Raw genomic sequence first — 27,187 nt, 5'->3', positions numbered from 1 at the left:
ACGAAATTTACCCCCTAAATTACCACAATTTATCATATTTTTCCGAATAAATACCGCATAAAAATCGAAAATACCTCAAATATCGCAAATTTACCCCCTAAAATATAAGTTAAATTGTATATTTACAGCAAATTTCGCAAATATACCACAAATACTGTAAAATTTAGCTCATAGTTATGGTAAATGGTTTAGTTCATCACCAAAGTTATGGATTTTTTTTTTTAAGAATTTAAGTTCATATATCATCAATATATTAGTATAGCTACGACCGTCATGTTTAGAGGAGACTTTAATTACGACATATGCTCAGATAATGACTTGGTATAAGTATTGTCTACTGTGGAACAATTACATTTCAACCAACCTCATACATTTCGAGTAGTGATTTGAATGTAGACATTGTATTTGGATATGGTGTACTGTGAACTCTATTTGGTATGGCTTGACGTGAACTCCATTTAGTATGGCTTGTTGTTAACTATATTTGATATGTTTGTGATGTAAACTCTATTATGTATGTGTATGTGTATGTGAAGTTGTGAACTCTATATTGTCATTAAGTATAGATTGAACATTTTATAATATGTATGTTTGTGGAAATCTATTTGTTTTCAAAATTAATTTTTAAATTCTTCGAGGAAAATCTCATTTGTTAGCGGTTTACCTCAATGGTAACGGTTTATCAATCGGTAACGATAACTTGTAAATTTCGACACTTATCACGGTATACCTCGAAAGATAAGGGGTAAACCAATAAAGCTAAAGCCGCGGTACGGTAACGGTAAGCAGTAAATTAATCCTAGGTTGTAATGCCAATTTTTTGGTCTTTTTTTTTCAACTTTCCTATTTCTCTTTTTTTTGTCTTTCATCATATATTACTCTCAGTTTAAGGCAACTATTTCCTAATTTTTCCATTATTATACTACCTAGCTAATCTTTTGGTCTCTCTTTTTCCTATAAAAATCAAGAATTAAAATGTTGTCTATGTTTTCGCGTTGCAACTCTAATTTAATTGTAAATTACAGTATTTCGCACACATTTAGGAATTTTACAAGTATATAAATATATATATATATATATATTACTAAAAATATATATATATATATATATATATATATATATTAATCAAATTCAATTTTCTCCAGTTTTACATTTTTTGTATTATTTTTACGATCGTTGTGTTATTTATGCAGCACAATATCAATTTTGTGTGAGCCGATACTGCAAACATTTAATTTATTTATATTTTTTTAAAGCTCAATCATATTATAGATTAAAACTATTTTAAATGTTGATGAAAAAAAATAATGATCAATTATCGAATTAGAAAAGACTAAGCATAAAATATACAATACTTTTTAAGGGAAAAATTAAATAAATAAATAAAACTTACATCAGCAACAATTTTTTTTTTGTTTATTATTTATTTATTTTAATTTGATTCCCACCGTTTTTTTCATTTATAAAGAATCACATATATCTGATATGACAAGAAAAGAGAAATTACAAATATAAATATATATGAGAGGAGTTGATCAATAAAATTGTTGCTTTAAAAGTCTTCAGAAAGTCATATCTTCATATACTTATTTATTAAATACATATATAGCTAACATTAAAAATAAAAATTAAAATAAAAAAAAAAAAAAAAAAAAACTAATTAATAACAATGTCTTAAAATTCAAGGGGCTATAGCCCCACCCTCACTACTAACTGGCTTTGTAACCTTCTAGGACGGATCCATGAAGGACTTGAGCTTTCCCTCGTATATAAAAATCAGAAAAAGAAATATATATATATATATATATATATATATATATTATTTTACCCAATATTTTCGTATTTGCTCCATCTAAAAAAAGACAAACTCATATTAGCCCTCCCCTAACTAAGGTCTACAATCAAATCTTTGATACATCTAGTGACGAGAAAAAAACAAAAGGATAAAATGATGAGAACCAGCAAGATTTGTATCCAATTCCAGCGAAAGCCTAATTATTTGATACACTAACAAAACCCTTCTCTGTCACACCAAATTAATAAAAAAAAACAAATAAAAGAAATTAGAAAAGAACTACTTCAACAAGTATACCAGTTCCAATTCTAGGCTTTCAAAATTAATAAAACATAGATGCAATTCCAATTCCAACCCAAAAAAAAAAAAGAACGACTGACGAGAATAAGACAGAAAAACACACCATAAGCTTCTTGAACCTAGTTTTCGGGACGGGGAGGATCGTCTTTGCTGGCGGGGAGGGGCTGGATTCTGACGTAGGGGTGGCGGGTGAGAGTGTGGCCTTTGAGGGCGGCCACGTATCGGTCGTTGGTGTCCTCTTTGCGCTGGAGCTCACCCAAGTACTCGGCGAGGCGCTCGCGGTTGACTTGGCCCATCCTGAGGGAATCGGGCCGGGCCTTGCGGCGCAGTTGGGCCTCGAGCTCCTCCGTTCGCGAGCTCGTGGCCTGCATCACGCAGTAGCCCACCACCCCCGGGACGACTCCGCAGATCGTCGCGAAAGCCACGAAGAATCTCTTCGACTCTCTGCTTCTTCTCACTATGTACCTCCACGTTTGGCTCTTCTCCCACAATATCGACATTCCCTGATTTCTTCTTCTTCTTCTTCTTCTTCTTTTCCAAAGCACACGCAAACGGGTCTTTTAGTTTAATAGCCAGCCAATTGAAATTGCTGGATTTGCAAAATAGCTAATGTTTGTCTTAAAGTTAGTGAAATCGCATGTTTGATTTCAATAATTTTTTGAAAGTGATAAATTGCTTATATAAATCGTCAAAAAAATCTAATCATAGTGTTTTTTTTTTTTGGCTGAAAACTTGAAATTTTGACTATTTTGCTAAAGAGTTAGTTTCGAATGGTTATTTTGTATAATTTTTCATATTATATTAACAAAAGAGAAAAAAAAGGCTCACTTGGAAATCAGCAAGATCAGGGGCTTCTTCGCCTTGCTCGGAGTGCACTACAAAACCTGAAAAAATAAAACAAGACAATAATATATCATTTCAAATGGTCTCAGCTGAATTTCAACAAACATCTAGTATGCAGCTTTACATTTCTAATCAAAAGCCTAATTTAAGTACTACTCGTCACCGTGACATGCATTTGCATCAAAATGGCCTGAAATTCACGGTAATTCAAGGCATGCTTTAATCTGTTTCAGAAGATGAGGATCAATGGCAAGCATTCCCTCGACTGTGAGGTTTAGATGAAGGTTTGTGAGTCTATGAACACACAAAAAAAAAATACTAAACTTCGGGGGTCTGTGGCCGCAGAGAGAGAGAGAGAAGCTGAATTGAAACATATACTCAGAAGCAATGAGAGCATTAAAAAAATTATCGACCTATGATTTAAACGAGTGTTCGAATCAACAATGTATCGAATCGGTGGCACGCGAATTTCTGTTACTATTCTTTGTATCGTAGAAAATTAGCAACATATAATCGGTCATTCCAACAGAGAGAATATCCCATAGTCAATCAAAACTCAGCTTCATATAAACTCCGAGTTGAAAGATCATAACCCAAATTGTTTTATAGATTCGATTACGTAAACCAGAAAGCAAAATCACGAAATTAAAAAGTCGAAAATCTGAAATATAAATGATCGGAAGAAGATGGGCGACAGGGAATCGGACCTCGGGGCAGAGGAGAGCTCCGAAGTAGACGAATGAAACGCTCGAAATCAATCTGATGAAGCTCTCGGACTCTGTTCACGAACGAGAGCTGTGTTAGGGCTTTATTTTTTTTAATTTTTTTTTGTAAGTGGACGGTAAAATTTGCAAGCAATTTTTTGGTCTCGTTTGTTTTTCTTCGAAAGCAAATTTATTTTGGGTCTTTCATTATATATTACTCTCATTTTAAGGTAATTATTTCATGGTTTTATTTGTTTTGCACTATTATAGTGCGTATATAGAATGTCCTTTCAAAAATACTAAGATAGAATGTGTATTATAAATGACAAAGTACCGTTAAAAATACATACTATTTGATAGTGAAAAATCCACTAATCAATTTATTTAAATCTCTAAAGAAAAAGAAATTAGCATGTCCATAATTATATAATAACTATAGACAATTTTTTTTAGTATATGAGACAAATTATACCCAAATTCGATAAAAGAGAAGAGTTATTTTCTAAAATAAAGAGTGTCGTCTTTCCATTTGACTCCACAATATAAATAGATAATTTTTCCTCTCAAGTTCATATGATAAAATGAGAGGTACAGCAATAAATAATCTATGTCCCTTTTCTTTTTTTCCTGTAACAGAAGTCCCACTTAAAAGACAAACACATGAACAGAGTGGATGTAATAGAGGTGTAGATCACACTATATGATTCTTATTTTTAGAAGAATACAAATTTATTCAATAAATTAACTTTTATATTAGCTATCTCCGAGCTTTTGTTTTCATATTAACACCCTAACTATGCTCTCTAGCTCCGTCCCTGCAATCATATGAAATTTGATCAAATGAAAACCAGCAAGATTTGTATCCTATCCCAATGAAAACCTTATTATTTGCCACACTCAAAGAAATTAAAAAACTATAAAATTGATTATTAAGACTTACTTTATTGAAGATTGACCAAAAAAGACTACCGAATAAGATTATTGAAAGGAAAATAAGAGCTTCTCACAATAAATATATATATATCAATATATGTGTTCATTAGTTACGTTAGCCTCTAATTTAATTCCTTTTACAGCTTTTCAAATACAAACTCAAACTCAACACATTTTAACATTACAACATAAAGATTGATATTACAGTTTGAGATAGAGAATGTGACATATCATCACCATCATGGTTCTCTTCTCATTTTGATGTTAAGAGGAACTTCTTTGTAAGACTGAATCTTCCCAGCAGCTCTGCGCAACGGTCTCCCAATAGAAGAACGTCCTCGAACTCCCATTTCTTCTTCTTCTTCTTCCTCTTTAAAATTACTAGTCTCTTTATAATTGTTTCTGTTTTTGTCATCCGGTGCAAACTTAGTATCTTCAATCTCAAAATAGTTGTCCGATTGTTCCCTCTTAAACCGCGCCGATTGCCTCTTCAAACACCGCCTGAATAGAAAAGCACGAAATCAATTATCTATGTATGTTCTAAGTAACTATAAGATGGTTCTGTTTGACTGACAAACCTTTTGTTCTCAACTCGCTCTTTGTCTTCGGCCTTTTGGCTTCTTGTCGTGGAAGCTCCCATGGCTGTGAAATGCACAAGAAGCTCTCAAGGATCAAATGCCGACAAACACAACAATGGAGTTTTTACGTTAAAAAAAAAATGAGAGTGGTGTTGTTGAAGTTACATCGACTTCTAATGATGCGCCTTTTGTTTTGACTCTGTGGTCTCTCGGCCTCTCTGGTCTCGTCTCCTTCCTTAAAATCACCAACCAAAAACATGTTGATCGGCTCAGCGACTACATCTAAAATCTAGTGCCTTAATCGGGAAACATTAGTGACACAAAAAGAAGAGATTATTAGTTTTTTCTGAACCTGAGGGACAGTCTTTTCGCAATTTCTGGTTGTTTTTCCCTGCAAAATGGGAATCAAGCCAAGTGAGAACAAATGTGTTTGATTGTTTAATTTTTTGTTTTTGTTCTTGAAATCAAGGTGCTACAAGGTCAGCATGACTCTATGCATTTGATGAAACCTTTTTTTTTTTTTTGGAAGAGAAAGAGAGTAAAGAAAAGACTAAAAACCTTGTTCCCAAAACTATTGGCTTTGAGTAATGCCTCTTTGCACACAAGCTCATGCTGAAGTGCTTTCACCTGGAAAATAATAAATATATATATATATATATATATATATATATATATATAAATATCAAATAGGCATATTATTAAACTTTAGTGCTAAAAGAGATTGTTTATATACATATATAATTCTTGTTTACCCTTTCTCTTCCGTAGTTAACTTCTGCTATCATTTGGCTGTTTGATTGAGCGAGATTCCAATTCTGAAGTTGGAGTTTCTGAAGATTGACTCGGAGTTTCTGCAACTCGGCTCCCGTGAGTTCAATTATATGACTGCCGATTCGAATTAAGACGGAAACAAAAGCATAGTTTATCAACAAACAAATTCACTCAATTTTCTAAATCAAATTAAGTAATTTCTAAAGAATGCAGCCAATTCAAGGATACTTTCTTTCCGCGATAAGCTTCAGCAAATTCCTTCTTTCCTGGTTCAGAAATAATTTGTAGAAAAAAAAAGACTTGATCTGAATTCTGAATACATAATAAAAAATAGTAAACAAAATTTTTTATTGTACCTTGATGAGTTGGTCAACATAGTCCTTATCTATATCGGACATCTCCGGCGGCTTTTCTTCAGCGGCGGTTTTCACGTTCTGTAAGTTGGTGATATCCGAAAGCTTCTTCAGAACCATGTTGCCAAACGACGCTCTTCTAGCCATTCTTTCACTTTTGATGGTCGATTAGGTTTTGGAGAAGAATCAGGAATTGGATTTCCGAGTACTAATTGTGCTATTGTGTGAGGCTAAAAGTGAAACTCCCAAGTTTCGAGTTTTGAAGAACGAAAACGAAAAAGGGGTTTCTGAGTTTTCGTTGTTGTAGAAAAAGATTCTGAAGAAAGAATCTGACAAATTCAAACGTAAAACGAAAGATTGAGTCTTTTTTTTTCCCGGGTAGATGGTTTGTATCTCAGAATCAAGATAAGAGGAATCTCTAATAAATTGGAAACCGGAAATGCGAGGAATAAAGCTTTATTTTTTTTGTTTCTCGTTACTTTGATTGCTGAGAAAGTGAAGCGATTTGGGCAAAAGAAAGCGAGCGAAAGAGAACGCAGGTTCGGAAAGACTCCGGACTTGAAAACGGCTCTCCGAAGCGGAGTACGAACCTAATTTTGAACTTCTGTGCGACTCCGAACCTCTTTCCTCGCTTTCGACACAAATATTAAAATTATACTAAATAATAGAAGAAGAAAAATGAAAAATAACGCTGTGATCCCAAACAGACATGTTTTGTAACTTACTTTAACTATTAGTCATTTATCTCTGTATTTTTAATCAATTAAAATCATATATTGATTTATTAAGGAAGAAAATTTCTTCCCTTTGAGATCCATTATAAATAAAAGATCGACTATTTTGTAAATCTTATATTTTGATTTCGGTATATAAATCTTTCCATAAACATGCATAAGAATTTAAATATTATATAAACGTTTTTTCTTACTACCATTACTAATAAATCTTACTATTACTAATAATAATAATAATATGTTGCAACTAATCAATTTTCTACCTCTTTTTAAGAATTTAGCCTAAGTATTAGGTGAATAGCTAGTCCCATATTTTCGCATGTACAATTAATTTGATTTAATATGTGTCATTTAATTTAATTTACAACTATTAACCTTCAATTATTATACGAATTTACAAGAAATAATTTCGAATATCTTTTTAAAAATAACGTTGTATCATTTTTACTATGTTTCCCTCTTTTTGGAGAATTTTGAATTCAAAATAATGGCTTGTTTTGAGTGGTTAGTTATTTAATAATCGGCAATGAATTGTTTAAAATTTAAAATTTTGTAACTAGTTAGGTCACCTACAATTCATGGTTTGAGATTTACCCTACGTTTGGAGAGTTTTAGAAAAATAGTCAATTATATTTAAAATTTCATATTTGTCCTTAAATAAATATAACGTTTTTTTCTAGATTAATCACTTTCTCTCTCTTGTTTTTTAATTCGTCACTTTCTCTCTCCTACTTTTTTTCAAGCATTTTTTTTTGCATCAAAACTTAAAAAATGCATATCTATCTCACACGAACTCGAAAATTGAGTAATTCCAAATCCTACAGATTCGTGGCGCCGAGATCTTCAAAAACTCATTGTGTTTGATGAAAAATATGTTTAATGCATCATGTTTACGTTTCCATTTATTTCCAGATGATTTTCGAAAATTTTCAGTTATTTTCTAACGTGATTTTTCTACATATATGACATTAAACATGATTTTCATCAAACCCAATGGATTTATTTTTGAAGATCTCGGCATCACGAATCCGTAGGATTTGGAATCACTCAATTTCGAGTTCATATGAGATAGATATGATTTTTTGAAGTTTTTATGAAGAAAAAAAGTGTAGGAAAAAAAAAATAGGAGAGATGGAGTAACGAGTTTGTTAATAGATAAAGGCAAATCAGATTTTTTTTTTTTTTTTTTGCTTATCAGTCCGTTTGACTATATTCCTATTTGACGAAAATAAACAAAAACAAAAAAATGAGGTTTGTTTTTTGACATATTTCTAGAACGCCCTAAAATTTAAGAGTTTAGTTTTGTTTCATGTGTTATTTGTGTGTTGAATGACTTTGATATTTTGACTTCCTTTCAAATTTTGAATCAGTTGTAGTCTTAATTTTTGCCTCGTTAACCGCATTTTTTATTGCCATTTATTATTATTTTTTCAAAATGTCGTGTGGGTAATAAATAATAATCATACAAACGGTGGCTAGTCTGCAATTTCAAGTTTGGGAATGCCCATATATCTACACTGTCACACGTCATTATTTCCAAAAATATTACAGCAGTCTCTTAACTTATTATAAACTCTTTATTTCAGGTAAAAAAAACATAATATATAAACAGAAACCGTATATATTTAAATAAAGTTAAAATGGAAATTTCAACTTACCTGAATCAAAGCCATGTCAGCGTAATAGTTAGATATCTAAAAAAATTGAAATGTATGTCACATTGAAATTCTTAGGTATAAACAAGCTTAGTTAGTTACAAATTTCTAACTTTTTTTCCACATTTGGAAAAACTTTATAATTACTATTAATCATTTTACATATATTATATTGTAAATTTGATAATTAAAAAATTAGAAAGGGAATGGAAATTAGCAGTTTGGACCAATTTCCATCAAAATGAAAGTTAATGGAAAAATGCCAAAAACGAAAGGTTAGAGACCAAATTATGACAAAACCGAAAAGTTCAAAGACCATTACACTCGATCACCCAAATTTTAGATTAATTTTAACTTATCTCTCTCATATTATCAACCCTTTTAGCTTAGAGAAATAAATTGAAGCCAAAACAAAATGTGTGTTTAATAAACTGATTTTTTGTAAAAAAAGAGTTGGACATCTACCAAAATCACAACAATATCCAAGTTAAAGAGTAAGTTCTTTTAAATTATACATCATTTAATAAATAGATATATTTACCATCTATCAGTTATAGTAATACCCATCCTATATGCACTATCCTCTTCTACTAAGGAATTGTATAAGACTATAAATTCATAAATAAAGGAAAAATACGCTCCTGTTATTATGGTAAAGAATGGAAAACAATAAGCCAATTTTTTTCATTTTTAAATAAATAAATAATATTGTATTTACTTTGATAATCAAGGAAAAACAAAATCTCAAAGAAAGATTAAGTAATTGTAAGTTGTAACAAAGAGCAGGCAGATTAACAAAGCAACCTTAGCTACTGCAACACTAATATATACCGGGATTATAATTATGTCTCGTTTTTCCCATGTTTATACTTACCAAGTCTGCCAATTTAATTTTCAACTGATGGTAAATAAATTATGCCAATAACTGACTGAGACGTAGTAACATCTCCGAGGTTCCATTCCAAATCAGAATGACTAACCACAGAGGTGAACCTCACATAAATTTATACGCACTCGAAACGTAAGCATCATCGAAATAAGACCTTGTTATATTCTTTTAGCCCCTTGTTGAAGAAAGGAAGCCCTGTCACGGATCTGAAACAAAACATACAAGAAAAATGCTTTCGAATGAAAAAGACATTCGCGCTGATATTTGTTAAATAGAATTATTCATACCTTTGGTGCAAAAGACCTCAAGTCCGTGCTACTGATCATACAATTACACTGCCGTAGATATAGACCCCACATCTCTTTCAGTACCGGCTTCTCTTCTATGAGTTCATCAGACAAAAGCCAATTCTCAGTCAAAACCAAGTAGATGTACGCCTTGAAAAGATCGCAACTCCTTTCTTTCAAATTAATTGCCAAAAGCAATCTTAAGATCTCGTCGTTGACAGCCTGCGTATAATGGCTCTGTTCGTTAATAATTTTGTTAGATACTCGTCGTTTTATTTTTCAAACGATTCTCCTAAATGGCTCGTAAGCACTATTCTCGATATGATAACACTATCGTACGCACGGACCTCTCAAATGTCTGATATCAACATTGTATTTCGTTTCGTTTATATATCAATTGATCCAAAAATATCCTTTCGCATCAGACAAGTAAAGTTCAGGGTTCAGTAGCCTTCTCTGTCTAGCTAGAGAAAAGTCACAGGTTAAGAGGGATAACAAATATTTGAGAAAACCCAAAGACCTACCGATGCTATATAAAATAGACCGAAAGAAAAAGCAATAATAAAGCTACAGTGAAACAAAAGAGCGAATCTTCATGCATCAGAAAGAAAATACCTTGCAATCAAAGAGAGCAAAAAGAATTTCATAGGCAACTAGACTTCTAAGGTGCTTGCTCCGATCGTCTACTCCGGCAATGCACTCCACTATCCTTATGCAGTTCAAGTCTTTAGGCACGCTGCACAAAAATAATCAGCAACCAAATATAAGACATCTCGACACTAAAACACAGGCAATACAACCCAAACCTTGACATATACAATAGCGCCCCGTGTTTTCTGTTTGCCCCGAATTCCACCAACTATTAATACCGCAAGCAATTAAAAAAAGAAAAAAGCGGACTTTCAAAAATTACGAAAGAAAAGACTTTTGTATACGAATGTGGAATATTATTTGGAATATATAAACCATGGTTTCGCATCGCCTGTCCATAAAGTAACTAGCAGCAAATTCAATGCTGAGAAAGTGTAAGTATTAACCTGCGTGCAAGATATTTAGCGATTTTCTTACAGCTGGATAGCCATTCCTCGTCCGTCAAGTAGTCAATAAGTGTTTGCAGACATTCATACAAAAGTGCAGACAGGCCTTGAAGCTGTCGGTCTAAGAAGAGAGAAATAATGACTTCAATTATTTCTTCAGCGTCCGAGGTTGAAAACATAGGCCACCTATCCCTGTAGAGAATTCCTTCAAGAATATTAACCATAATCCAATTTTCTTTTCATTAGCATCTACACGAGGCAAGCGTGGAATTCTGATACTAAGACGTCCAATATAGATACAGAAACTGAACAGTTAAGAGTATAGCCCGCAGATATATGTTTTGGATAAGCTTTACCTCACTTGACCACAAATTGTTGCAAATCTGACCCAAGATCTAATGTTTTGAGCCGGTCCCCTGCAGCTGGAGTCTACAATAAAATCAAAAGAAATAGTGGAATGATATGAAGAGGAATTAAAATGACCAAACCAATCCAGTTCTGAATTATAGAACTAAAGACTGAAAATATGAAGTAGGCTATGTGCAAATGCAACACCCACTAACAAACCACAGTTTACGGAACACAGTCACCTACGGGGAGTTAAAACTCAGTGCAGCTACTAAATAATCAGATAGACTAAAAACTACCTCGATGATGATAAATGTTGTTTCTCCTCTTAGATTTTATGATAAGACTCTAGGTCTAGGATCAAGTCTTCTCATGGGTTATTTTAGGCATTCAATTGTTCTTAGCTTACTTTGGGGGTTTATTTTCCTTAGTCTGTAGCTATAAAAGGAAAGAAGGAGGGATTAGAAAGGCATTCAGTCAATTAGTCTTGTTTGGGATAACACCTTTTTTTCCGATTTTTATCAATACAATCCATTTTCCTTCTATTTCTTCTCTGTTGTTCCTTTGGATAGAACTAGGATCTATCATTTTACCTCATAGATGTTGGCATTTTCAATCATGCAACCTAAAAGTTTTTCATGAACAAGGACTAGAATAAATCATGGTAAGACTAGTTTCATGTCACCCAGATACACTGTTTAATATTTTTTTTCTTAAAAATTACCCACACATGTAACAAATTAAACAGGCCTGCTAAGTTTTTTTTTTTTTTTTTTTAATCGATAAATGACAGAAGGAAAAAAAAACGTCAAGGGAACTTACTGGCACTAGAAACTCCTGTATCAGACAAGGAGACGAATCCATAGACTTCGAGAGCTTTTCTTATATCGGAATAGCTAGGAAGCCAATCTATTTTCAGTGACTGTCAAATGCCGAGCAATGCCATTATGATTAACTTAGGCAGACAGATAGACTAAATTCATATTTCCCTCAAAAGCATGTAAAACAAAGAGATGAATTTACCTCTTTTGCAGTTGACAGAATCGCACACCAGAATTTACATGCAGATGCTCTTAGCTCCTCTTTTGGTGAATAAAACACTACAAAAGAAAAAATGAGAAGTACGCGTATTTAGAAACATAATGGGAAATTAAGAACACCACATAACATTAACACAACTCACTCAAATGAGACGCCCTTTTGGTTATCGACTCTTCAACGTAACCTCGTGCGAGAACCAATTTTGTAAGCCATCCACTAACCAGTAGTCCTTCAGTGAAAGTCTCTCCTGGAAACAACGGATTTAGAAACAGAAAGTTACTCGCAAATGAATGGGTTCGATGAATAATCAATAGAATCGATAATTAATAAAAAGACAGCGCACCATTCTCTATAGAAAGCTTGATAAGAGAGCTGGCCTCATTATTCATAAAGGACTTCAAAAGATCGCAACTCTCTAGCGGAGGAGTGGCTATAGAAGGTGAAGATTGCTGCGAAATCGTAAATCACACACCAATTAGAGAACTAGAATTGTACCCAATTATATATATCATTGTTAGGTGTGAGTGTAACATAGCAATGTATATCTATAAAGCTAGCGTATTTTCATTTTAAACCTGGTCTCCGAAAAGCTGTACGCCCCAAAAGGAATTCTCTTCGTCGCCACCCATTTCTGTCATCTGCGCAGAACAGTTAATATTACGAATCATAAAACAACGAGACAAGACAGCTGAAGAAAGCCAAATTGGATAATTTCTACACCTGGATTTGGCACTGGTCAACAAGCATGGACAAAGAAGCTTCTTTGGTATCAAGTTCATCGGAACTGAGCTTTTTTGGTGCTTTCTTCGCGCGTCTGGACTCGCTCTCTATACACTTGCTTCGCTCTTGGTAAAAATCGGCCAAAAGATCATCCAAACCAATAACCTTCTTCCTAATCCTCAACAAATCCAAGAAAAAAAAAAGTGAATGAAATCTATTTTCAAACACAAGATGATAACCAAAAATCAGGAACAACGAAATACTACTTAAAAAAAGCCCCTGATAGCGTAAATAGTAAATTGAAGGAGAAACCCTAGAAATGGTGAAAAAGACGAATTGAAAGATAAACCTTTTTTTGGGGACGATAGGCACGCTGGTGATGGGATCGTCGAACTCGAAATCAAGAGAATCGTCGACGCCCGCCATCTTTCACTCTCTTCTTCTCGTTCTCGTGAGCGCCAAACTTTGAAAAGACTAAGAGCATTGGTGTCAAAAGACTTGCTAATAAATAATATAAAGGGTCCCTGAATATTCAATTTAAATTTATAAATTTGTAAAATAGAAAAGGTTTATCTTTTTTAATTTAATGAGGGGAATTAGCGGCATAAATCATCAAACTCTTTTTTCGCACTCAGTTTGTTACTCAAACTTTTTTTTTACGGGAATAATCACTAAACTGCATTTCTAGTACCGACGTTAGTCATTTTAACAATTCAACGGCTCAAATTACACACGGCGTAATACAAACGTTAAAAACAATTAAAGTAAAATATAAACATAATAGAAAAAAAAACTAATTAAATTTCACGACCTAAATCCCAAATAATCTGAAAGCCCCAAAATCAAAATCTTTGAAATCGAAGAGAATTTGTTACTTGAGATGGACGAAGAAGATCAACACGAGATTCGCGATGAACGCGAGATACACAATGAACACGAGATACACGATCAAGAGCCTGATCGCGAAGGAGATTTCGAACTCGTGGAAGAGGAATACCGCGGCGAAGATGAGCAAGAAGAGGCGGTTCATCCACAAAATACGACCCATAATCAGACATGGTGGGCAGGTGTGAACGAGGTCTGCAACGAAGTCAATCGTGGAACCTCCTTCCAGGATTCAAAATTGTCCACGAAGCGCACTCGCGAACAGGAATGCCACAGTAGCAAAGCTCTGCCATGACTGCAAGATCGCGACTTGAAGTTAAGCAGACGAGAGAAAGAATAAGCAGTTTGGATTTATAAATGAATTCAATAAATAGAATAAATAAGTTGGTACTCGAATTTATGTTAGATTGAGACACATGGATTTCCGTCCAAATGTATCGTTAAAATGAGTAACGTCGGTACTAGAAATGCAGTTTAGTGATTATTCACGTAAAAAAAAAGTTTGAGTACCAAACTGAGTCCAGAGAAAGAGTTTGATGATTTATGCCGCCAATTCCCCATTTAATGAAATAGTCAAAATGTGCACTAATTTAGTTTTAAATTTTTTTTAACCCAAAAGTAATTTTTTTTAAAGTAATAAATTATTTATAATAATCGTAAAAAAAATTGATCTCGGCTTTCAAAAAAAATTTGATTATTTTGCTGAAAAGTATAAACTTTAATTATTTTACTAATCAATAAGTTTTAAATACATATTTTGTAGAATTTTTCCTAAGATAAAATTGAAACAACTAACTTCATCATTTTTTTTGGGCCACGCCGCCCAATTTCCAAAAAAGAAAAACAATTCAATTAAATAATCCGATTAATTAATCCTCACCAAAATAACCGATTAAAGAAAATTATTTGGGCCTGACCCAAATGGTATTGCGAGTTTGATCCACGTCTGCGGTGTACATTGACAAAGTCGAAGTCAGGAAGATATCGCCTGAAGATTCGAGAGGTTGACGAGTTCCAAAGACATTTCAAATAAGGAAGCGACGTGGCGATCGACGAGATGAAAAAGAAGGAAGCCAACTGCACGTGTCCCCGAGGATCTCGTATTTTGCCCGAGTATAAATCTCTTCGACCTAAGGAGATTTCGGCACTTTTTTCCCTTTTTGAATCTCGAAGTACATTGCTCTTTGTTCTCATGAGTTCGTTGATTTACTTCGCTATTTGTCGAACTATTTCTCGTTTGTTTTTGCTTCCAATCAATAAATAACAGTTCGTTCGTTGTGCCTTCCCCTTCTAACGTGTTTATTTAATATTTGGCTTGTTTCTAGTACGACGTTTTTCCGGGATCCCTTTTTATAAATCAAAACAAACTTTTATTTTATTTTTTGTTTTATTCATAATTGTTGAGGCGCGGAAATGACATCAACATTAATTATAATTTTACACATGTAAAAAAAACATAAACTATAGATAACAAAAATTCAAAAAACACAAACAATTTATTATTTATGCTTACTCCTTAATATACTTTCTTAACACACGATCTATCAATATGTTTGCACTTAACTGTGTAATATTTTATGTCTATCATATTATTTACACTTGACTTTGTAATGTATAATGTTTAGCAATTTATTTTTTAGGGTTTTAATTTGTACATATATCAAGTAATTTAATGACTATTTTTTTTATAGATGTTCATACCAAATAAGAATAACATAAAATAATTTTGTGATGAATTAATATAATTACATAATAAATATTAAAATATAATAAGTGTTGGAATTGTTTTGTAATTAATTAAATTATTTAAATATTATTAAAATCTACCTCTAAAATAGAGTGAAAATGTGGAATGAATAGTAAAATTTCTTATTTGAAGTTTTTTTTATTCATGCATTATTTCATAATAAAAAATGAGAAATAGAGTTGTATGCATATCGAACTTCATTTTATAACATCGGGTGAGTGGTAGATGGAGAACTTGTATAAAACATGACATAGTGCATCGCTGAATAAGAATAGGATATTATTAAAAAATATTGTGAAAATATTGTGTTGTAACGTATATGTCAAGGAAGGTGGTGAGTGTTTCCGTTGACTCTATATTCTTCATTATGACGAGACAGAGACTGATAAGGAAGACAAGTTCAGTTGGAGCGTCACGCGTGCGTGCGTATTGGAATGTACACTCACTCATATCATATATATATTTTTTTATTAATACTAAATAATACTACGAGTATATCAAAATCAAATTTAAGTTTTTATTGTATTTTTCAAAATTATCTATATAGTTGACAGAAATCTATCTTTTTATATTCCCAAGCGTAAAAATCAATAATCATAATAAAAGTTTTTACACTAACTTATTTACAGATACATTACAAAAATCCGTGACAATCTATTTTGCTATTATACACCCTGACCTGATGAATCATGATTTTCAGAATCCGTGACGATTTATTTTATTACGTTCACATTCATAAAACACAAAAACCTTCTCTATCCAGCACATCAATGGAGTTCGTAGATCGCAAAAAAAACATAAGAATAAGATGTACACTTGTCACTAAAACAACAAACACAAAGTACCCCCTATCATCACATTATTATTAAACGAGGAAGTAATAAAATAAAAAACCTAAAAAAAGTATATCAGCAATTAATAAATTATTAATCACTATCATGATCTTAATTCATCGTCAGCGTCATCGTCATTTCGGCGCGGCGGAGACAGCAGAGCCGTTTTGTTCTTCAACGCACTCTCTCTCCTCCCTGAACTTCTGGTAAATATCTCCTTTGTAAAACTCCCAGGTCCTCGCCACCAGAACCAGCGAAACCACCGCGCCGAAGAAAGTCGCGGCGGCGAGGACCGTGAACGAGAGCCGGTAACACTGTTTCCCGAGGCAAACGAGCTCCTTCACGGCGCTTCTCTCCAGTCCCCTCGCCGCCAGCTGCTTCAGAGCCTCCCTGTCGTACAACATTCCGGCGACCTTCACGTTCAGGATGTACGACCCCAGCGGACTCGCCAGCTGTCCGCAGTTGAAGAGCGTGGAGTAGTATTTGAGCCCGAAGAGCTCCGAGATTATGGCGAAGAGGAGAGGAAGCTGGGCTCCGAACGAGAATCCGACGATCACCGACGCCACGTAGACCGATCCGGCGAACGGGAAGGCGATCAAGAGGTGTCCGACGCAGGCGAGAAGGAGGACCAGAGTCATCATCAGCGGCCGAGGGACTTTGTATCCCATCAGGAGGCTCTCGGAGACGAAGCCGGAGAACACTCTGCCGAAGTAGTTCCATATGCTCACCAGAGAGACGAAGGACTTCACGGTCTTCGTCGGATAGCCGAGCGACTCTCCGATCTGGCCGAGATTGTCCACGGCGGCGAGGCTGGATCCGAGTCCGCAGAGCGTCGCGAGGAAGAGGATGAGCATGTCCACGCTGAGAAGAGCCTGGAGGATCGTGTAGTCCTCTCCTCTCGCCGGCGGACTAAACGCCGTCAGAAAACACGATCTCTCCTTCGCCTTTTTCTCGTCTAGGGTTAGGGTTAGGGCCGGGGATTCAATTTGGGGCTTTTGGATCGCCGGCGCGGCGGGGACGGGGAACGGAACTTTCCAGAGGAGGAGCTCTTCGCGGATGGAGATCAAGAGAGGGACGAAGATCAGGACGCAGACGGCGGTGGCGGTGGCGGCGTAAGCGGAGTGAGAGAACGAGATCTTCTTCTGAAGAATAGTGACGACCATCAAGAACACGGCCAAGGCGATCGAGACGTACAAGAAATGGTAGAAGACTCGAAGCTCGTCGCGAGCTCTCCGGCGAGAATCCGGCTTCATTTCCCGAATGGTGTAGACGAAGACGACGGAGAGCGCGGCCGGAAGCCAGGCGATGAGGAGGATCAGAGATTTGGAATCGTCGCCGTAGATGGCGAGGTACATCTGAGTCATCACAGCGCCGCTGAGTCCGACGAAGCCTTTCAAGAGTCCAAGAACCACGCCGCGGATCTCCGGGAAGTTCTTGACGCAGGTCACCAGAGCGCCGGTGTTGGCGAAGTTCTGAGAGTTCGCTCCGATGCAGATGTAGGCGCACATGTGCCACACGGCGGGGCGGGCGATTCTTCCGGTGACGGCGAGCCAGATCATGAAGTAGCCGGCGAAGTTCATTCCGGCGCCGACGAGGAGGACGAACCAGGTCGGTGTGACCTCCGCGATCAGGCCGGAGAAGACTCCGACGTTGGCGCCGAGGTCCTTGAAGAAGCCGATCAGGTTTAGGGTTTTCTGGTCGTATCCTAGCGTCGACTTTATGTCTTTTGAGTAGACGCTGAAGAGGTACGTCGCTCCGGCGCCGAACATTATCAGGAACGACGCGAAGACGCTGAACCACCGTCCCTTCACCACGTACTCCGTCTTCCCCAAACACTCCGAAGCCATTGCCGGAGTTACAGAGAGAGAAAGAGAGAGAGTGAGAGGATAAGAAGAAGAAGAAGAAGAATTTGAGAATTCGAATTCTGAAACGCTCCTCTGTAAATATGTGTATTATTATAATTCTTGTAAGTTGATCTTTGTCTCTTAATAGACTGTGAACGTAATCATTATATAACTAATAATCAAAGGTTTTTGCTGTGAGCGCTAAATTTGAATATTTCTGGTTGATTAATTTATGGGTTTTTTTTTTTTTTTAAGGATAAAATATTATTCCGGGATAGCGAAGAAAGTTGTTTTGTCTTGTTGCCTTTTTTATGGTCGGTTTTGTTGTTGTCATTATCCGTTCGACGAAAAGGTCAACATACAATATTATAGATATAGTAAGCTCATTACTGCTATAATTTGATCACTTTTTGTTTTTATTAGCATTTATATATTCCGGTGGGACCTTGGGAGCGACGATAACGTATTATTATTATTATTATTTATTTAGTTAAGTATTTCTTGGCTTTAATTTAGGAGTCTTCGTTTGTTTCTCCTAAATTTTTCTTAAAAATATCCACTTGTATTTATTTACTTCAAATTTTTTTTTCCTGTTGCATCAGAAATATATGTACTTCTTTTCTGGCGCTCACCTTTTTCAAATAAATAAATAATCAAAATCAAGCTGTTATAGACGACTATATCCTTTTTCAGGGATGATATGTACTATATTTGTGTGAGGATAAATTGTGAGTTGTATAACTTTTGATTTGAGAGTCGCTTTCCAAAAATAAAATAAAAAACTTTTGGTTTGAGAGTAACGCTGTTTAGTTAAAGATTCCCCGTTACAATGAGGCTGTTTTTCTTTCCGTTAAAGAAGGGTTAAAAGACACGTGTGAATTTCGATTACCTTCTTTTTTTTTTCCTTTTTTTTTTATGGAGTGTGAATTTCGATTATCCAAATGAACTTGTTGTCTAGTATTAAAATGCTGTTATATTGGAGCAAAAAAAAAAAAAAAAAAAAAAAACCTCTTCTATCTTCAAGCGATAAAAACCTCTCCTATCATCAAAATTCTATGTGGAAATTAGCAATGCTATGCCATTTCAATTCTGAAAATATCTCATTTAACAGATTTTTTCTTATTGTTAAAGTTTTAACAAAAAATTGGCTACGTAAGCCACCTAAACTATAGGAATTGTAAATTAGCCAACCTTTGGTAAATACTTTGTAAATAGCCGACTTGCATACGTGACAGCCTATTAACTACATTTTTTTATATGTTTGGCTGGATTAAATAAGTATTTTATTAATCTATTAATAAGTTAACTTGACTATTTACAAGAAATTAACGAAAGGTGGGCTATATCTCAATTCATTATAACCGTGTGACTATATAAATTAATAACCCAAGTTTTAATTGACTCAGTGTGTAGTTTAAAGTGTCATTAAACTTTTCCATACTTGCTTACAGCTTCATTAAAAATTACAAAAAATATATTTACAATTTTGAAAATTATTTATTTATATGATCATTAAAAATTTGAGACCGTCTCCCAAAAAAAATATTGAATTTTCCCCGAGTAAATTGAAAAGAAAAATGCATTTCATATTGCTTGGAAGTGGCAATTAGGCGCCTCATCAATTTCCGACATCAAATCGGCTGAGACGTCATTTCAAGCGCCGCCGAGATCGGTTTGGCCTTCCGTCGTCTCATAGGTGTCTTCAAATAACTTTTTTCTCTGCTTAATTCCTAATTTAATTGAATTTGAAGGATTCGTATTCTCCCTAACTTTTTCCATGGCATAGAGTTTGAGCAAGACCAACATATTGTTGAACTAATTACCATGTACGACCTTGATCACACGTATGCTCATTTTTGTATTCAATCATAATTTTTTCTACGAGAAGGAGGTCTAGATTCACACAATTTTTCTCCTTGCTTTGTTTTTAAGGTTAATTTGTTCGAATGTTGGGAAAAAAACAAAAAAAAAAGAGGCTTGTATAGCAAGTCTAGCACTTTCCATGTGCATATTAAAATAGAGTTTTGAATTGCTGGAGAAAAACAAAATTATGAACAGTTAATCTGCCTTTTGCATGCTAGAAATAAGTATCCTTAAATCTTACCATAACTTGCGTTTTTGCATATTCAAATTCTATTTTAACTTTGTATAGGAAATAAGTTTATTATTAGACTGGACGTTTTAGTTGTTGAAAATAAAAATCCATGAATTATGAGTTTGTGAATTTAACATAGCTATTTAGTGCTTGGTGTTTTTTTTTTTTTTTTTTAGTTCTATTTTTTCATTGCTGAGTTCATATTGGAATATATTATTTCGTGCTATGTAATGCGAAACTTGATTATTTTTTCTTGTATTCTGCTTTTGAGTTTGTCAACATATTGAATCTTAAAAACCACAAATCTATTGACGGCGTGATTTAGTTCTGCAGCTGAAATGCAAAATGTTGCAGAGACTGGTTAAAGCGTTTGTGGACGATAATAATTACGGAGCTTAAACCAACATCCGATCGGCTGCGACGTCAATCTGCTGACATCCGATCGGTTGCGACGTCATCTCCGGTGGCCTCGAGATTGCTTTCGCATTCCGTCTTCTCCTAAATCATATTCATTCTAAATTAAGTAATTTAGTTCTTTGCCTAATTCATAATTTGATTGAGATGAAGGTTTTGGATTCTCCCTAATTTTTTATGTAGCGTAGGGTTTGAGCAAGACCATCATATTAACACTCGCAAAGCTATGTTATTATGTATATACAAATTTTCGTTATGCTATACAAATTTTAATTTAATCAACCAAATGAATATATAAAATTAATAAATTATGTTGTTACAAGAAGAAGAATCTTTGATAAACCTTTTTATCCACTTTAGCAGGGATAGAATTACAAACATATAGGATGAGGTATCTAGTCACTGGGGTGAGCTTCAATGAGTTAAAAACATACGAGCTCAATTATCATGGGTCTATATGAGTTTTCTTAGGAAGCAAACCTTCCATGTTGATACATCAAGTACCTTTTAAGGTTTTGTATACCTTCCATTTACGTAGCATCATTATTATGTGCTTTAATTCCTAATTTTTCTAATTTTTCTAATAGAGTATTTGTTATCATTATGCAACCGGTACAAATAACCGATTTACATTTGGTTTCACTGTTTTTTGATGATTACAAGAGGGTGTATTTATATACCTCAACTGAGTTTGTAAATAGAAGTTCATGGGTAGCTGAGTGCTCTTTGAACATCCAAGTGATGACAAGGATCAACGGTGAAATGTGATTGGTAGGCATCTACATACCCAGCATGTTTCAATCTTTTCTCACTCAAAGATATAATATACATTTTCAAAGGTTAGGTACTGATTGATTGATGGCGGGAAGCAAATTTTTTTTTTTATTTGGGATATATATTCAAATAGAATGTGAAATATGTCTGATTAAGAGTATTTAGGAATCCCATATTGAAAGTGAATGAGAACTAACAAGTGCTTATAAAGGTCATGAGTTACTCCTCTTATTACCAATTGGCTTTAAAATTGAATCTCATGATACTTTCACAAGAGTCTGAGCATCTCCACGAACAATTATTTGAATCTGGTTACATGTGATTGTCTTTAGTTCTGATTTTTGTTTTATAACAATATATTTAATTAGCAGCTCGTTTTCTACAAGCGTAAATATGGTTAAACTATATATTTGGACTCTCACTATACTCTCTATATCTCGTTATTTGGTATGCTACTACTTCTTTTTTTTTTTCCTTTTTTTTTGTACCTTGTAAATCAATAAACTATTACGTTTTCACTCGATGTTTAGTCACTATATTCCACAAAATTATTTAAAGAAAAGAAAATAAATATACAACTTATTCAATATTTTCATAATATGCAACCATAAAATTAGATGTCAAAACAATCCAATATTTTTATTATTTTTTATATATATATATATATATATATATATATATATATATATATAAATACACAAAAATAAAAACCATATTTTACAACATACAAAGTAAAAACAATTTTAAATAAACCAACATGCGGAAAGAAACATAAAAAATAAATGAAATACATGCATTATGCGTGCCCGTGGCACGGCTCCAAAACTAGTAAGAATTAAGAAGACAAACAAAGCTCTTAGATAATAAATTTTTGTGTAAAATAAAACAGCACCTAAAAATATGTGATGGTCCGATAAATGACTTCCTTTTTGAGCTCGCACGATAGCGAAACAAGCTGACATGGTGACAAAATAATATACATTCGAACAAAATTTTCTGTTGTCGTCGATTGGCAGTCGGTGTGTATATATGTAATCTTCATTAAGGCGCTTTAATATTTTCCTTTCCTTTTCCGGGCAACTTTCCACATGTCCAAAGTGGCCAAGTAAGCCCAAACCAGTCCATGCAAGGCATGATTAAATAGCCCATGGTAATATTTTGGCCCCCATCTTTAAATGATGGCCCATGAAGAAGCCCATCATGAACCCATGCACTAAAAAGAAAAAGAAATAGCTATTTTTTCATTAATATACATGAGAATAACTCTAAATTAATTCTATTACAAAATAGTGTTTTTTCAATAATATTTTAAAAAATTATGTAAACATCAATAAAAAAAATTTACATTATTTTTTATTAAGAAAATTTAGACGAGTGCTTTCTGCGATAAGTTTTAAAAAAAGAGTTATAAGAGGTAATTTCCACCACTTCAAATTTCCATTAGCCATCTCAAAATTTCTTGTCAAAATTGATTTTTTTTTTTTTTTTTAACTTATCACATAATATATAGCTAAATGGCCACATTAATTATAACCAATTTGGATTTGGCCACCATTTGGTTAATTTTGTGTAAATGGTCAATCTAATTTATTTACACGCTTAAAAATACCATATAACCCCTTATCTGTTCCCGCCCAAAACGTAAATGAAAAAAAAACAATTAATTCGGGATATTGATAATAACTGTCCCCTGTAATCGAGGAACATAATAAACTCGGTCATTAATATGACATTCGCACAATCTTTCTCTGCGAATGTTTCTGTCTCTGCGAATGAACATCATAAACCACTTACGATGTCGTCTTCTTGGTCGGGGACGAAGCCACCGCCATGATCGAGCGGGTCGGTCATGGCCTTCGGGTCTGGGCGGTCCATTTTGGCGGCGAAGCTGCGTTGCCAGGCGAGCGTCGAGCAGAGCAGGGAAGCTCTGAAGCTGGCTCAGATCCGGAACCTGGACGAGCGTGGGATCGAGCGCGGCGGGGAAGATCATGGTGGCCGCCGAGCGCGGCGGGGACCGCCCCGACGCGCCGTTCCCGCTCCAGGTGGCGCACGGGCTGGCCTCCTACTCCGCGCTGCTGGAGTCGCTGGACGCCGTCAACGCCGGCCCCGACGCCGCCCAGAAGATCGAGCGCTGCCTCGTCCAGCCGGCCATCGAGCGCCTCGTCCTCGGCGCCGCCTCCCGCCGCCCCCTCGCGCCCTGGCGCAGCCTCGTCTCCGCAGCCGGCTTCGCTCCGGCAAGCTTCAGCAACTTCGCCGAGTCGCAGGCAGAGTGTTTGGTGCAGCGCAGCCCGGCCAGGGGGTTCCACGTGGAAAAGAGGCACTCCTCGCTCATTTTACAAAAACCGCTCTACAAAACGCTTGAAATCTGGAAGCAATAACTGCTTTCAAAAAGTGTTTAACCTAACAGTTCTTTCCATTTGCGTACAATTCAAATTTCGAATTAAACTGTCTCATTTTACAATTGACAGCGCAATTAATGAGGGCATTTCAGTACAAATATTCGGTATAATTTATGCCACGTCGGCTGATTGGCCATTAACCAAAAATTAACTAAATGTTTGCTAAAACACAATAAGCAGCGTTTAAGAGGCTTATATGGCCAATTTTTTTAAAGTTTCTATCACGAAAATAATTAATTTTTTTTTAATTATAAAAAATTATATTTCTTGATGTTTTACATAATTCTTTTTCTCAATTTTTTTTTGCAACATATAACTTTATTTACTCCATTTTCTCTCCAAGATATAAAAAAAATCTAGACAATTTCTCTCTCTTGATTCTTCTCCCACAAGAACACTTGAGATCAAAAGACAAAGAGAAAAGAACTTTACAAGAAAAAGAGAAATAATTTTTTCTCAACTCATCTCATACCTCTCACACAGTATCACACAAAAAATATAAAACCTTCAACATCTCTCACCTAAAAACACAAAAAAATAAATAATATACTTTCATTCTCTCTAAAATGAGAGAATAAATATTCACTCTCTCAAGCACCTTCTCTCACAAATATAGGCTACTAACCAAATTATATTCTCTCTACAAATGTCCAAGAGCTTGAGAAATTGATTATCATGTTATTCACTTAATAAAAAAAATATCCCACCACACGCTTCACATTTTCTTATTTTCTTAGGAAACCACGACGACGAACTCACTCCCAATATGGAGTCGAGAGAAGAGCGAATTCATTTCCGGTGTGAAGCTGAGCATGATTTTAATATTTATTGAAAATAACAGCCAAGAGTTATTCTTGATTTAAAAGCACACGGGACAAGTCGATCTTTTAATTATTTATAGTTTCCACTTGCATGGCCAACTTGACTTATATTACCAACTAAAATTTATGATTTACGTTAAGCCTTCTAAATTCACTGTACATCCAATTAATATATTTCCTCCAATCGATCAGCAAGTGTAGTGTGTTACATATGTTTGTGTTAGTATAATATTTTCTTTTATCGGTTTGTTTGTTCGAGGCTTCTGTATGATCTTCTGCTATACTTATCGTCTTCTTCTTCTTTGAATTCTTGGTTGTCTTGTCTTTGTTTATTTAGGGTATTATACCCTTTTGTTTGGTTACATATTTAAGTGTTTTATTGATAATATTTTTTTCAAATTGGCAAATTTAGGATGCTGAAATCCCACCATACGAAGCAATTTAATTACAGTACAATATTAATTTGATAAACGTAAATTAAACATCTCAATCTCTGTATCTACAGTTTTTTAATAAATAGTTTTTTAATTTTTAAGGATAGCTGTTCCTTCCACTTGGACACATAGGCATGTGCAGTCTCTATATACGCATTTATGTAAATGTCTACTTGTTTCATTGAATTTTGAATTTGGCACACATGCATGAAAAAATTGGTCAACATTTTGATCCAAACTTATTTATTAAAAGATATGACCATTACAGAAGGAAAAAAAAGGCTATTTAGCAAATTTTATTTAATTATTACTCAATTAATTGAAATAATAATTACAATAATTACTATAATGCATGTTTCTGTGTGCAAGGAATTGATGACTAAGAAATGTTATGTGAAGAAATGAAATGAAATAATCATATGGTGTTTTGGGGAAATTTCAACTCACACTGTTCCATGCCTTGACCTGCACCTGAAAATATAGCAAGAAGAAGAAGGCTTGCACAAATTTTCAACTAAAATTATAACAGGGAATTCGGTTTAATAAAAAAATAATAAAAAAAAAACAGGGAATTTAGTCCTGCCTCCCAAGAACTGTATCCATTTTTTTTTTTTTTGGGCATCTAAATCCAACAGTTTAGTATATGCTTTGCAATGCAATCAATGTGATAATTCAGCTCACAATTATTATTTTTTTCTCAGGACCAGTGGCCCCAATAATGTCTCAAAGAAATATTAATATCAGTGATGTTAATAAACTATCTGTATGTCAAAAATCAATGGAAAATTTGTAAAAATAGCCCCTTGAAACTATTATATTAGTAAAACAGTCAAACTTTAAAAAATTTCAGAATAATAGTCACATTTATGTATTTATTTTTTTACACAATAAATAAATTTTTTGACGATTTATGTAATCAATTATTCACTTTCAAAACATTTAATCACATGGTCAACAAAATTATTGAAACTTGGTATTTGCATATCTTGACCACTTCGCAAATTTTAAATAAATTTTTACTATTTTGATAATCCATTATCTCAATCGATTATGCTAAATAACTCAAAATAAAATGACTTTGATGTTATTTATGTTCTTCTTAAAATGCATATGTAGTCTTTGTCACACAAGGCAAGAATACATATATAAATATGGACGCACTAAGAGTTTGAATGGAATAAATGCTTTGATGGCAAATGAATCTTAATAGAGATTGTTTAACATGAAAATTGTTTATCTCTTTTGGCAATAAGATATGTTTTGATTCAAACCTGAGTATAAGTGTTAGTTTGGTATGTGTAGTTATAGCGTAGGTGTTTTAATAGTTGAAAGGGACATTACTAAATTAGGGCCATAACTAGGTGGTCCAACCTTAATTTATTTCGTTGGAAAAGTAAACCAATGGGGCAACATGCTTTTCTAGATATTTCATTTCTTTCAATTGTTGTTGGGTAAAATTTGAAAGTCTTAGGGGCCGTTTGGTTATGTTTTCTGTTCCTGTTTTCTGTTTTCTGATTCTAAATTCTAGAAAACAGTTTTAGAAAAACTGTTTGGTTATGAATTTAGAAAACAGATTTAGAATCATGTTTCTGTTTTCTTTGAAATTTGTTTAGAAAACAGAAAACAATGAAAAGTTGTTTTCTATTTTATCTCTATACAATTGAATGGAAAACATAACCAAACAATATTTAAAATATTCTGAAACGTAATTCTAAATCTGTTTTTTAAATTTAAAAATTAGAATAAAAAAACAGAATTTAAAAACAGAAAACGAGTTTAGAAAACTAAACCAAACGGCCCCTTAACACGTCACCAAAATAAACAATTAATCGATATTTGGTAGCGTAAACAACTTTGATCCAGGGTCTAATCACACTTTGTGAAATGCCTCTAATTCGTCTCGGGGTCGATCAAGCTCTAGACCATCCGGCCTCGATAGTATCACATTAATTT

At 34.2% G+C, this 27,187-nt stretch overlaps 4 protein-coding genes across 9 annotated transcripts; all 4 read right to left on the bottom strand.

The window, feature by feature from the left end:
* Positions 1-2,128: 2,128 nt before the first annotated feature.
* Positions 2,129-3,796, bottom strand: LOC149382174 (centrosomal protein). 5 transcript variants are annotated; one of them, XM_089630858.1, is made up of 3 exons: positions 3,646-3,796; positions 2,924-2,979; positions 2,129-2,626 (listed from the first exon to the last, which is right to left on the bottom strand). In XM_089630858.1, the coding sequence occupies exon 3, from the start codon at positions 2,593-2,595 to the stop codon at positions 2,215-2,217; it is 381 nt and encodes a 126-aa protein (XP_089486984.1). In that variant the 5' UTR covers positions 2,596-2,626; positions 2,924-2,979; positions 3,646-3,796; the 3' UTR covers positions 2,129-2,214. The 5 variants fall into 5 exon arrangements, with proteins under 5 accessions (XP_089486984.1, XP_089486983.1, XP_089486982.1 ...); XM_089630857.1 differs by having other exon boundaries at positions 2,129-2,623; XM_089630856.1 differs by having other exon boundaries at positions 2,129-2,620.
* Positions 3,797-4,622: 826 nt separating this feature from the next.
* LOC149382173 (shugoshin) lies at positions 4,623-6,737 on the bottom strand. The gene is made up of 8 exons (XM_089600814.1): positions 6,281-6,737; positions 6,153-6,190; positions 5,906-6,038; positions 5,712-5,780; positions 5,506-5,544; positions 5,319-5,388; positions 5,154-5,217; positions 4,623-5,076 (listed from the first exon to the last, which is right to left on the bottom strand). Exons 1-8 carry the CDS (start codon positions 6,422-6,424, stop codon positions 4,815-4,817), a joined length of 819 nt encoding a protein of 272 aa, XP_089456940.1. The 5' UTR covers positions 6,425-6,737; the 3' UTR covers positions 4,623-4,814.
* A 2,662-nt stretch (positions 6,738-9,399) lies between these two features.
* Positions 9,400-13,488, bottom strand: LOC149382172 (actin protein 2/3 complex subunit-like protein). 2 transcript variants are annotated; one of them, XM_089629756.1, is made up of 12 exons: positions 13,338-13,488; positions 12,989-13,166; positions 12,844-12,906; positions 12,612-12,717; positions 12,411-12,515; positions 12,251-12,327; positions 12,050-12,149; positions 11,236-11,308; positions 10,880-11,071; positions 10,458-10,578; positions 9,843-10,064; positions 9,400-9,761 (listed from the first exon to the last, which is right to left on the bottom strand). In XM_089629756.1, exons 1-12 carry the CDS (start codon positions 13,412-13,414, stop codon positions 9,714-9,716), a joined length of 1,362 nt encoding a protein of 453 aa, XP_089485882.1. In that variant the 5' UTR covers positions 13,415-13,488; the 3' UTR covers positions 9,400-9,713. The 2 variants fall into 2 exon arrangements, with proteins under 2 accessions (XP_089485882.1, XP_089485883.1); XM_089629757.1 differs by having other exon boundaries at positions 12,989-13,160.
* A 2,723-nt stretch (positions 13,489-16,211) lies between these two features.
* On the bottom strand, positions 16,212-18,514 carry LOC149382171 (Major facilitator superfamily protein). The gene has a single exon (XM_089601122.1). It carries the CDS (start codon positions 18,298-18,300, stop codon positions 16,588-16,590), a length of 1,713 nt encoding a protein of 570 aa, XP_089457248.1. The 5' UTR covers positions 18,301-18,514; the 3' UTR covers positions 16,212-16,587.
* Positions 18,515-27,187: the final 8,673 nt, after the last annotated feature.

This window comes from Urtica dioica, chromosome 11 (genome assembly GCF_054948205.1).
Source record: "Urtica dioica subsp. dioica isolate 48M chromosome 11, U.dioica_male_clone48M_v1_H2, whole genome shotgun sequence".
NCBI classification, from domain to species: Eukaryota; Viridiplantae; Streptophyta; class Magnoliopsida; order Rosales; family Urticaceae; genus Urtica; species Urtica dioica.
This window is presented reverse-complemented; position numbering and strand designations above follow the sequence as displayed.

Coding starts and splice junctions, on each gene's coding strand:
- LOC149382172 (XM_089629756.1), bottom strand. CDS start 13,414: ATGGCGGGCGTCGACGATTCTCTTGATTTCGAGTTCGACGATCCCATC. Junction 11,309..12,049: donor TACAGGAGTTTCTAGTGCCA/GTAAGTTCCCTT, acceptor ATTTTATTGTAG/ACTCCAGCTGCAGGGGACCG. Junction 10,579..10,879: donor GCTAAATATCTTGCACGCAG/GTTAATACTTAC, acceptor ATTTTTGTGCAG/CGTGCCTAAAGACTTGAACT.
- LOC149382174 (XM_089630858.1), bottom strand. CDS start 2,595: ATGTCGATATTGTGGGAGAAGAGCCAAACGTGGAGGTACATAGTGAGA.
- LOC149382171 (XM_089601122.1), bottom strand. CDS start 18,300: ATGGCTTCGGAGTGTTTGGGGAAGACGGAGTACGTGGTGAAGGGACGG.
- LOC149382173 (XM_089600814.1), bottom strand. CDS start 6,424: ATGGCTAGAAGAGCGTCGTTTGGCAACATGGTTCTGAAGAAGCTTTCG. Junction 5,389..5,505: donor GCGAAAAGACTGTCCCTCAG/GTTCAGAAAAAA, acceptor GGTGATTTTAAG/GAAGGAGACGAGACCAGAGA. Junction 5,218..5,318: donor GCGCATCATTAGAAGTCGAT/GTAACTTCAACA, acceptor TGCATTTCACAG/CCATGGGAGCTTCCACGACA.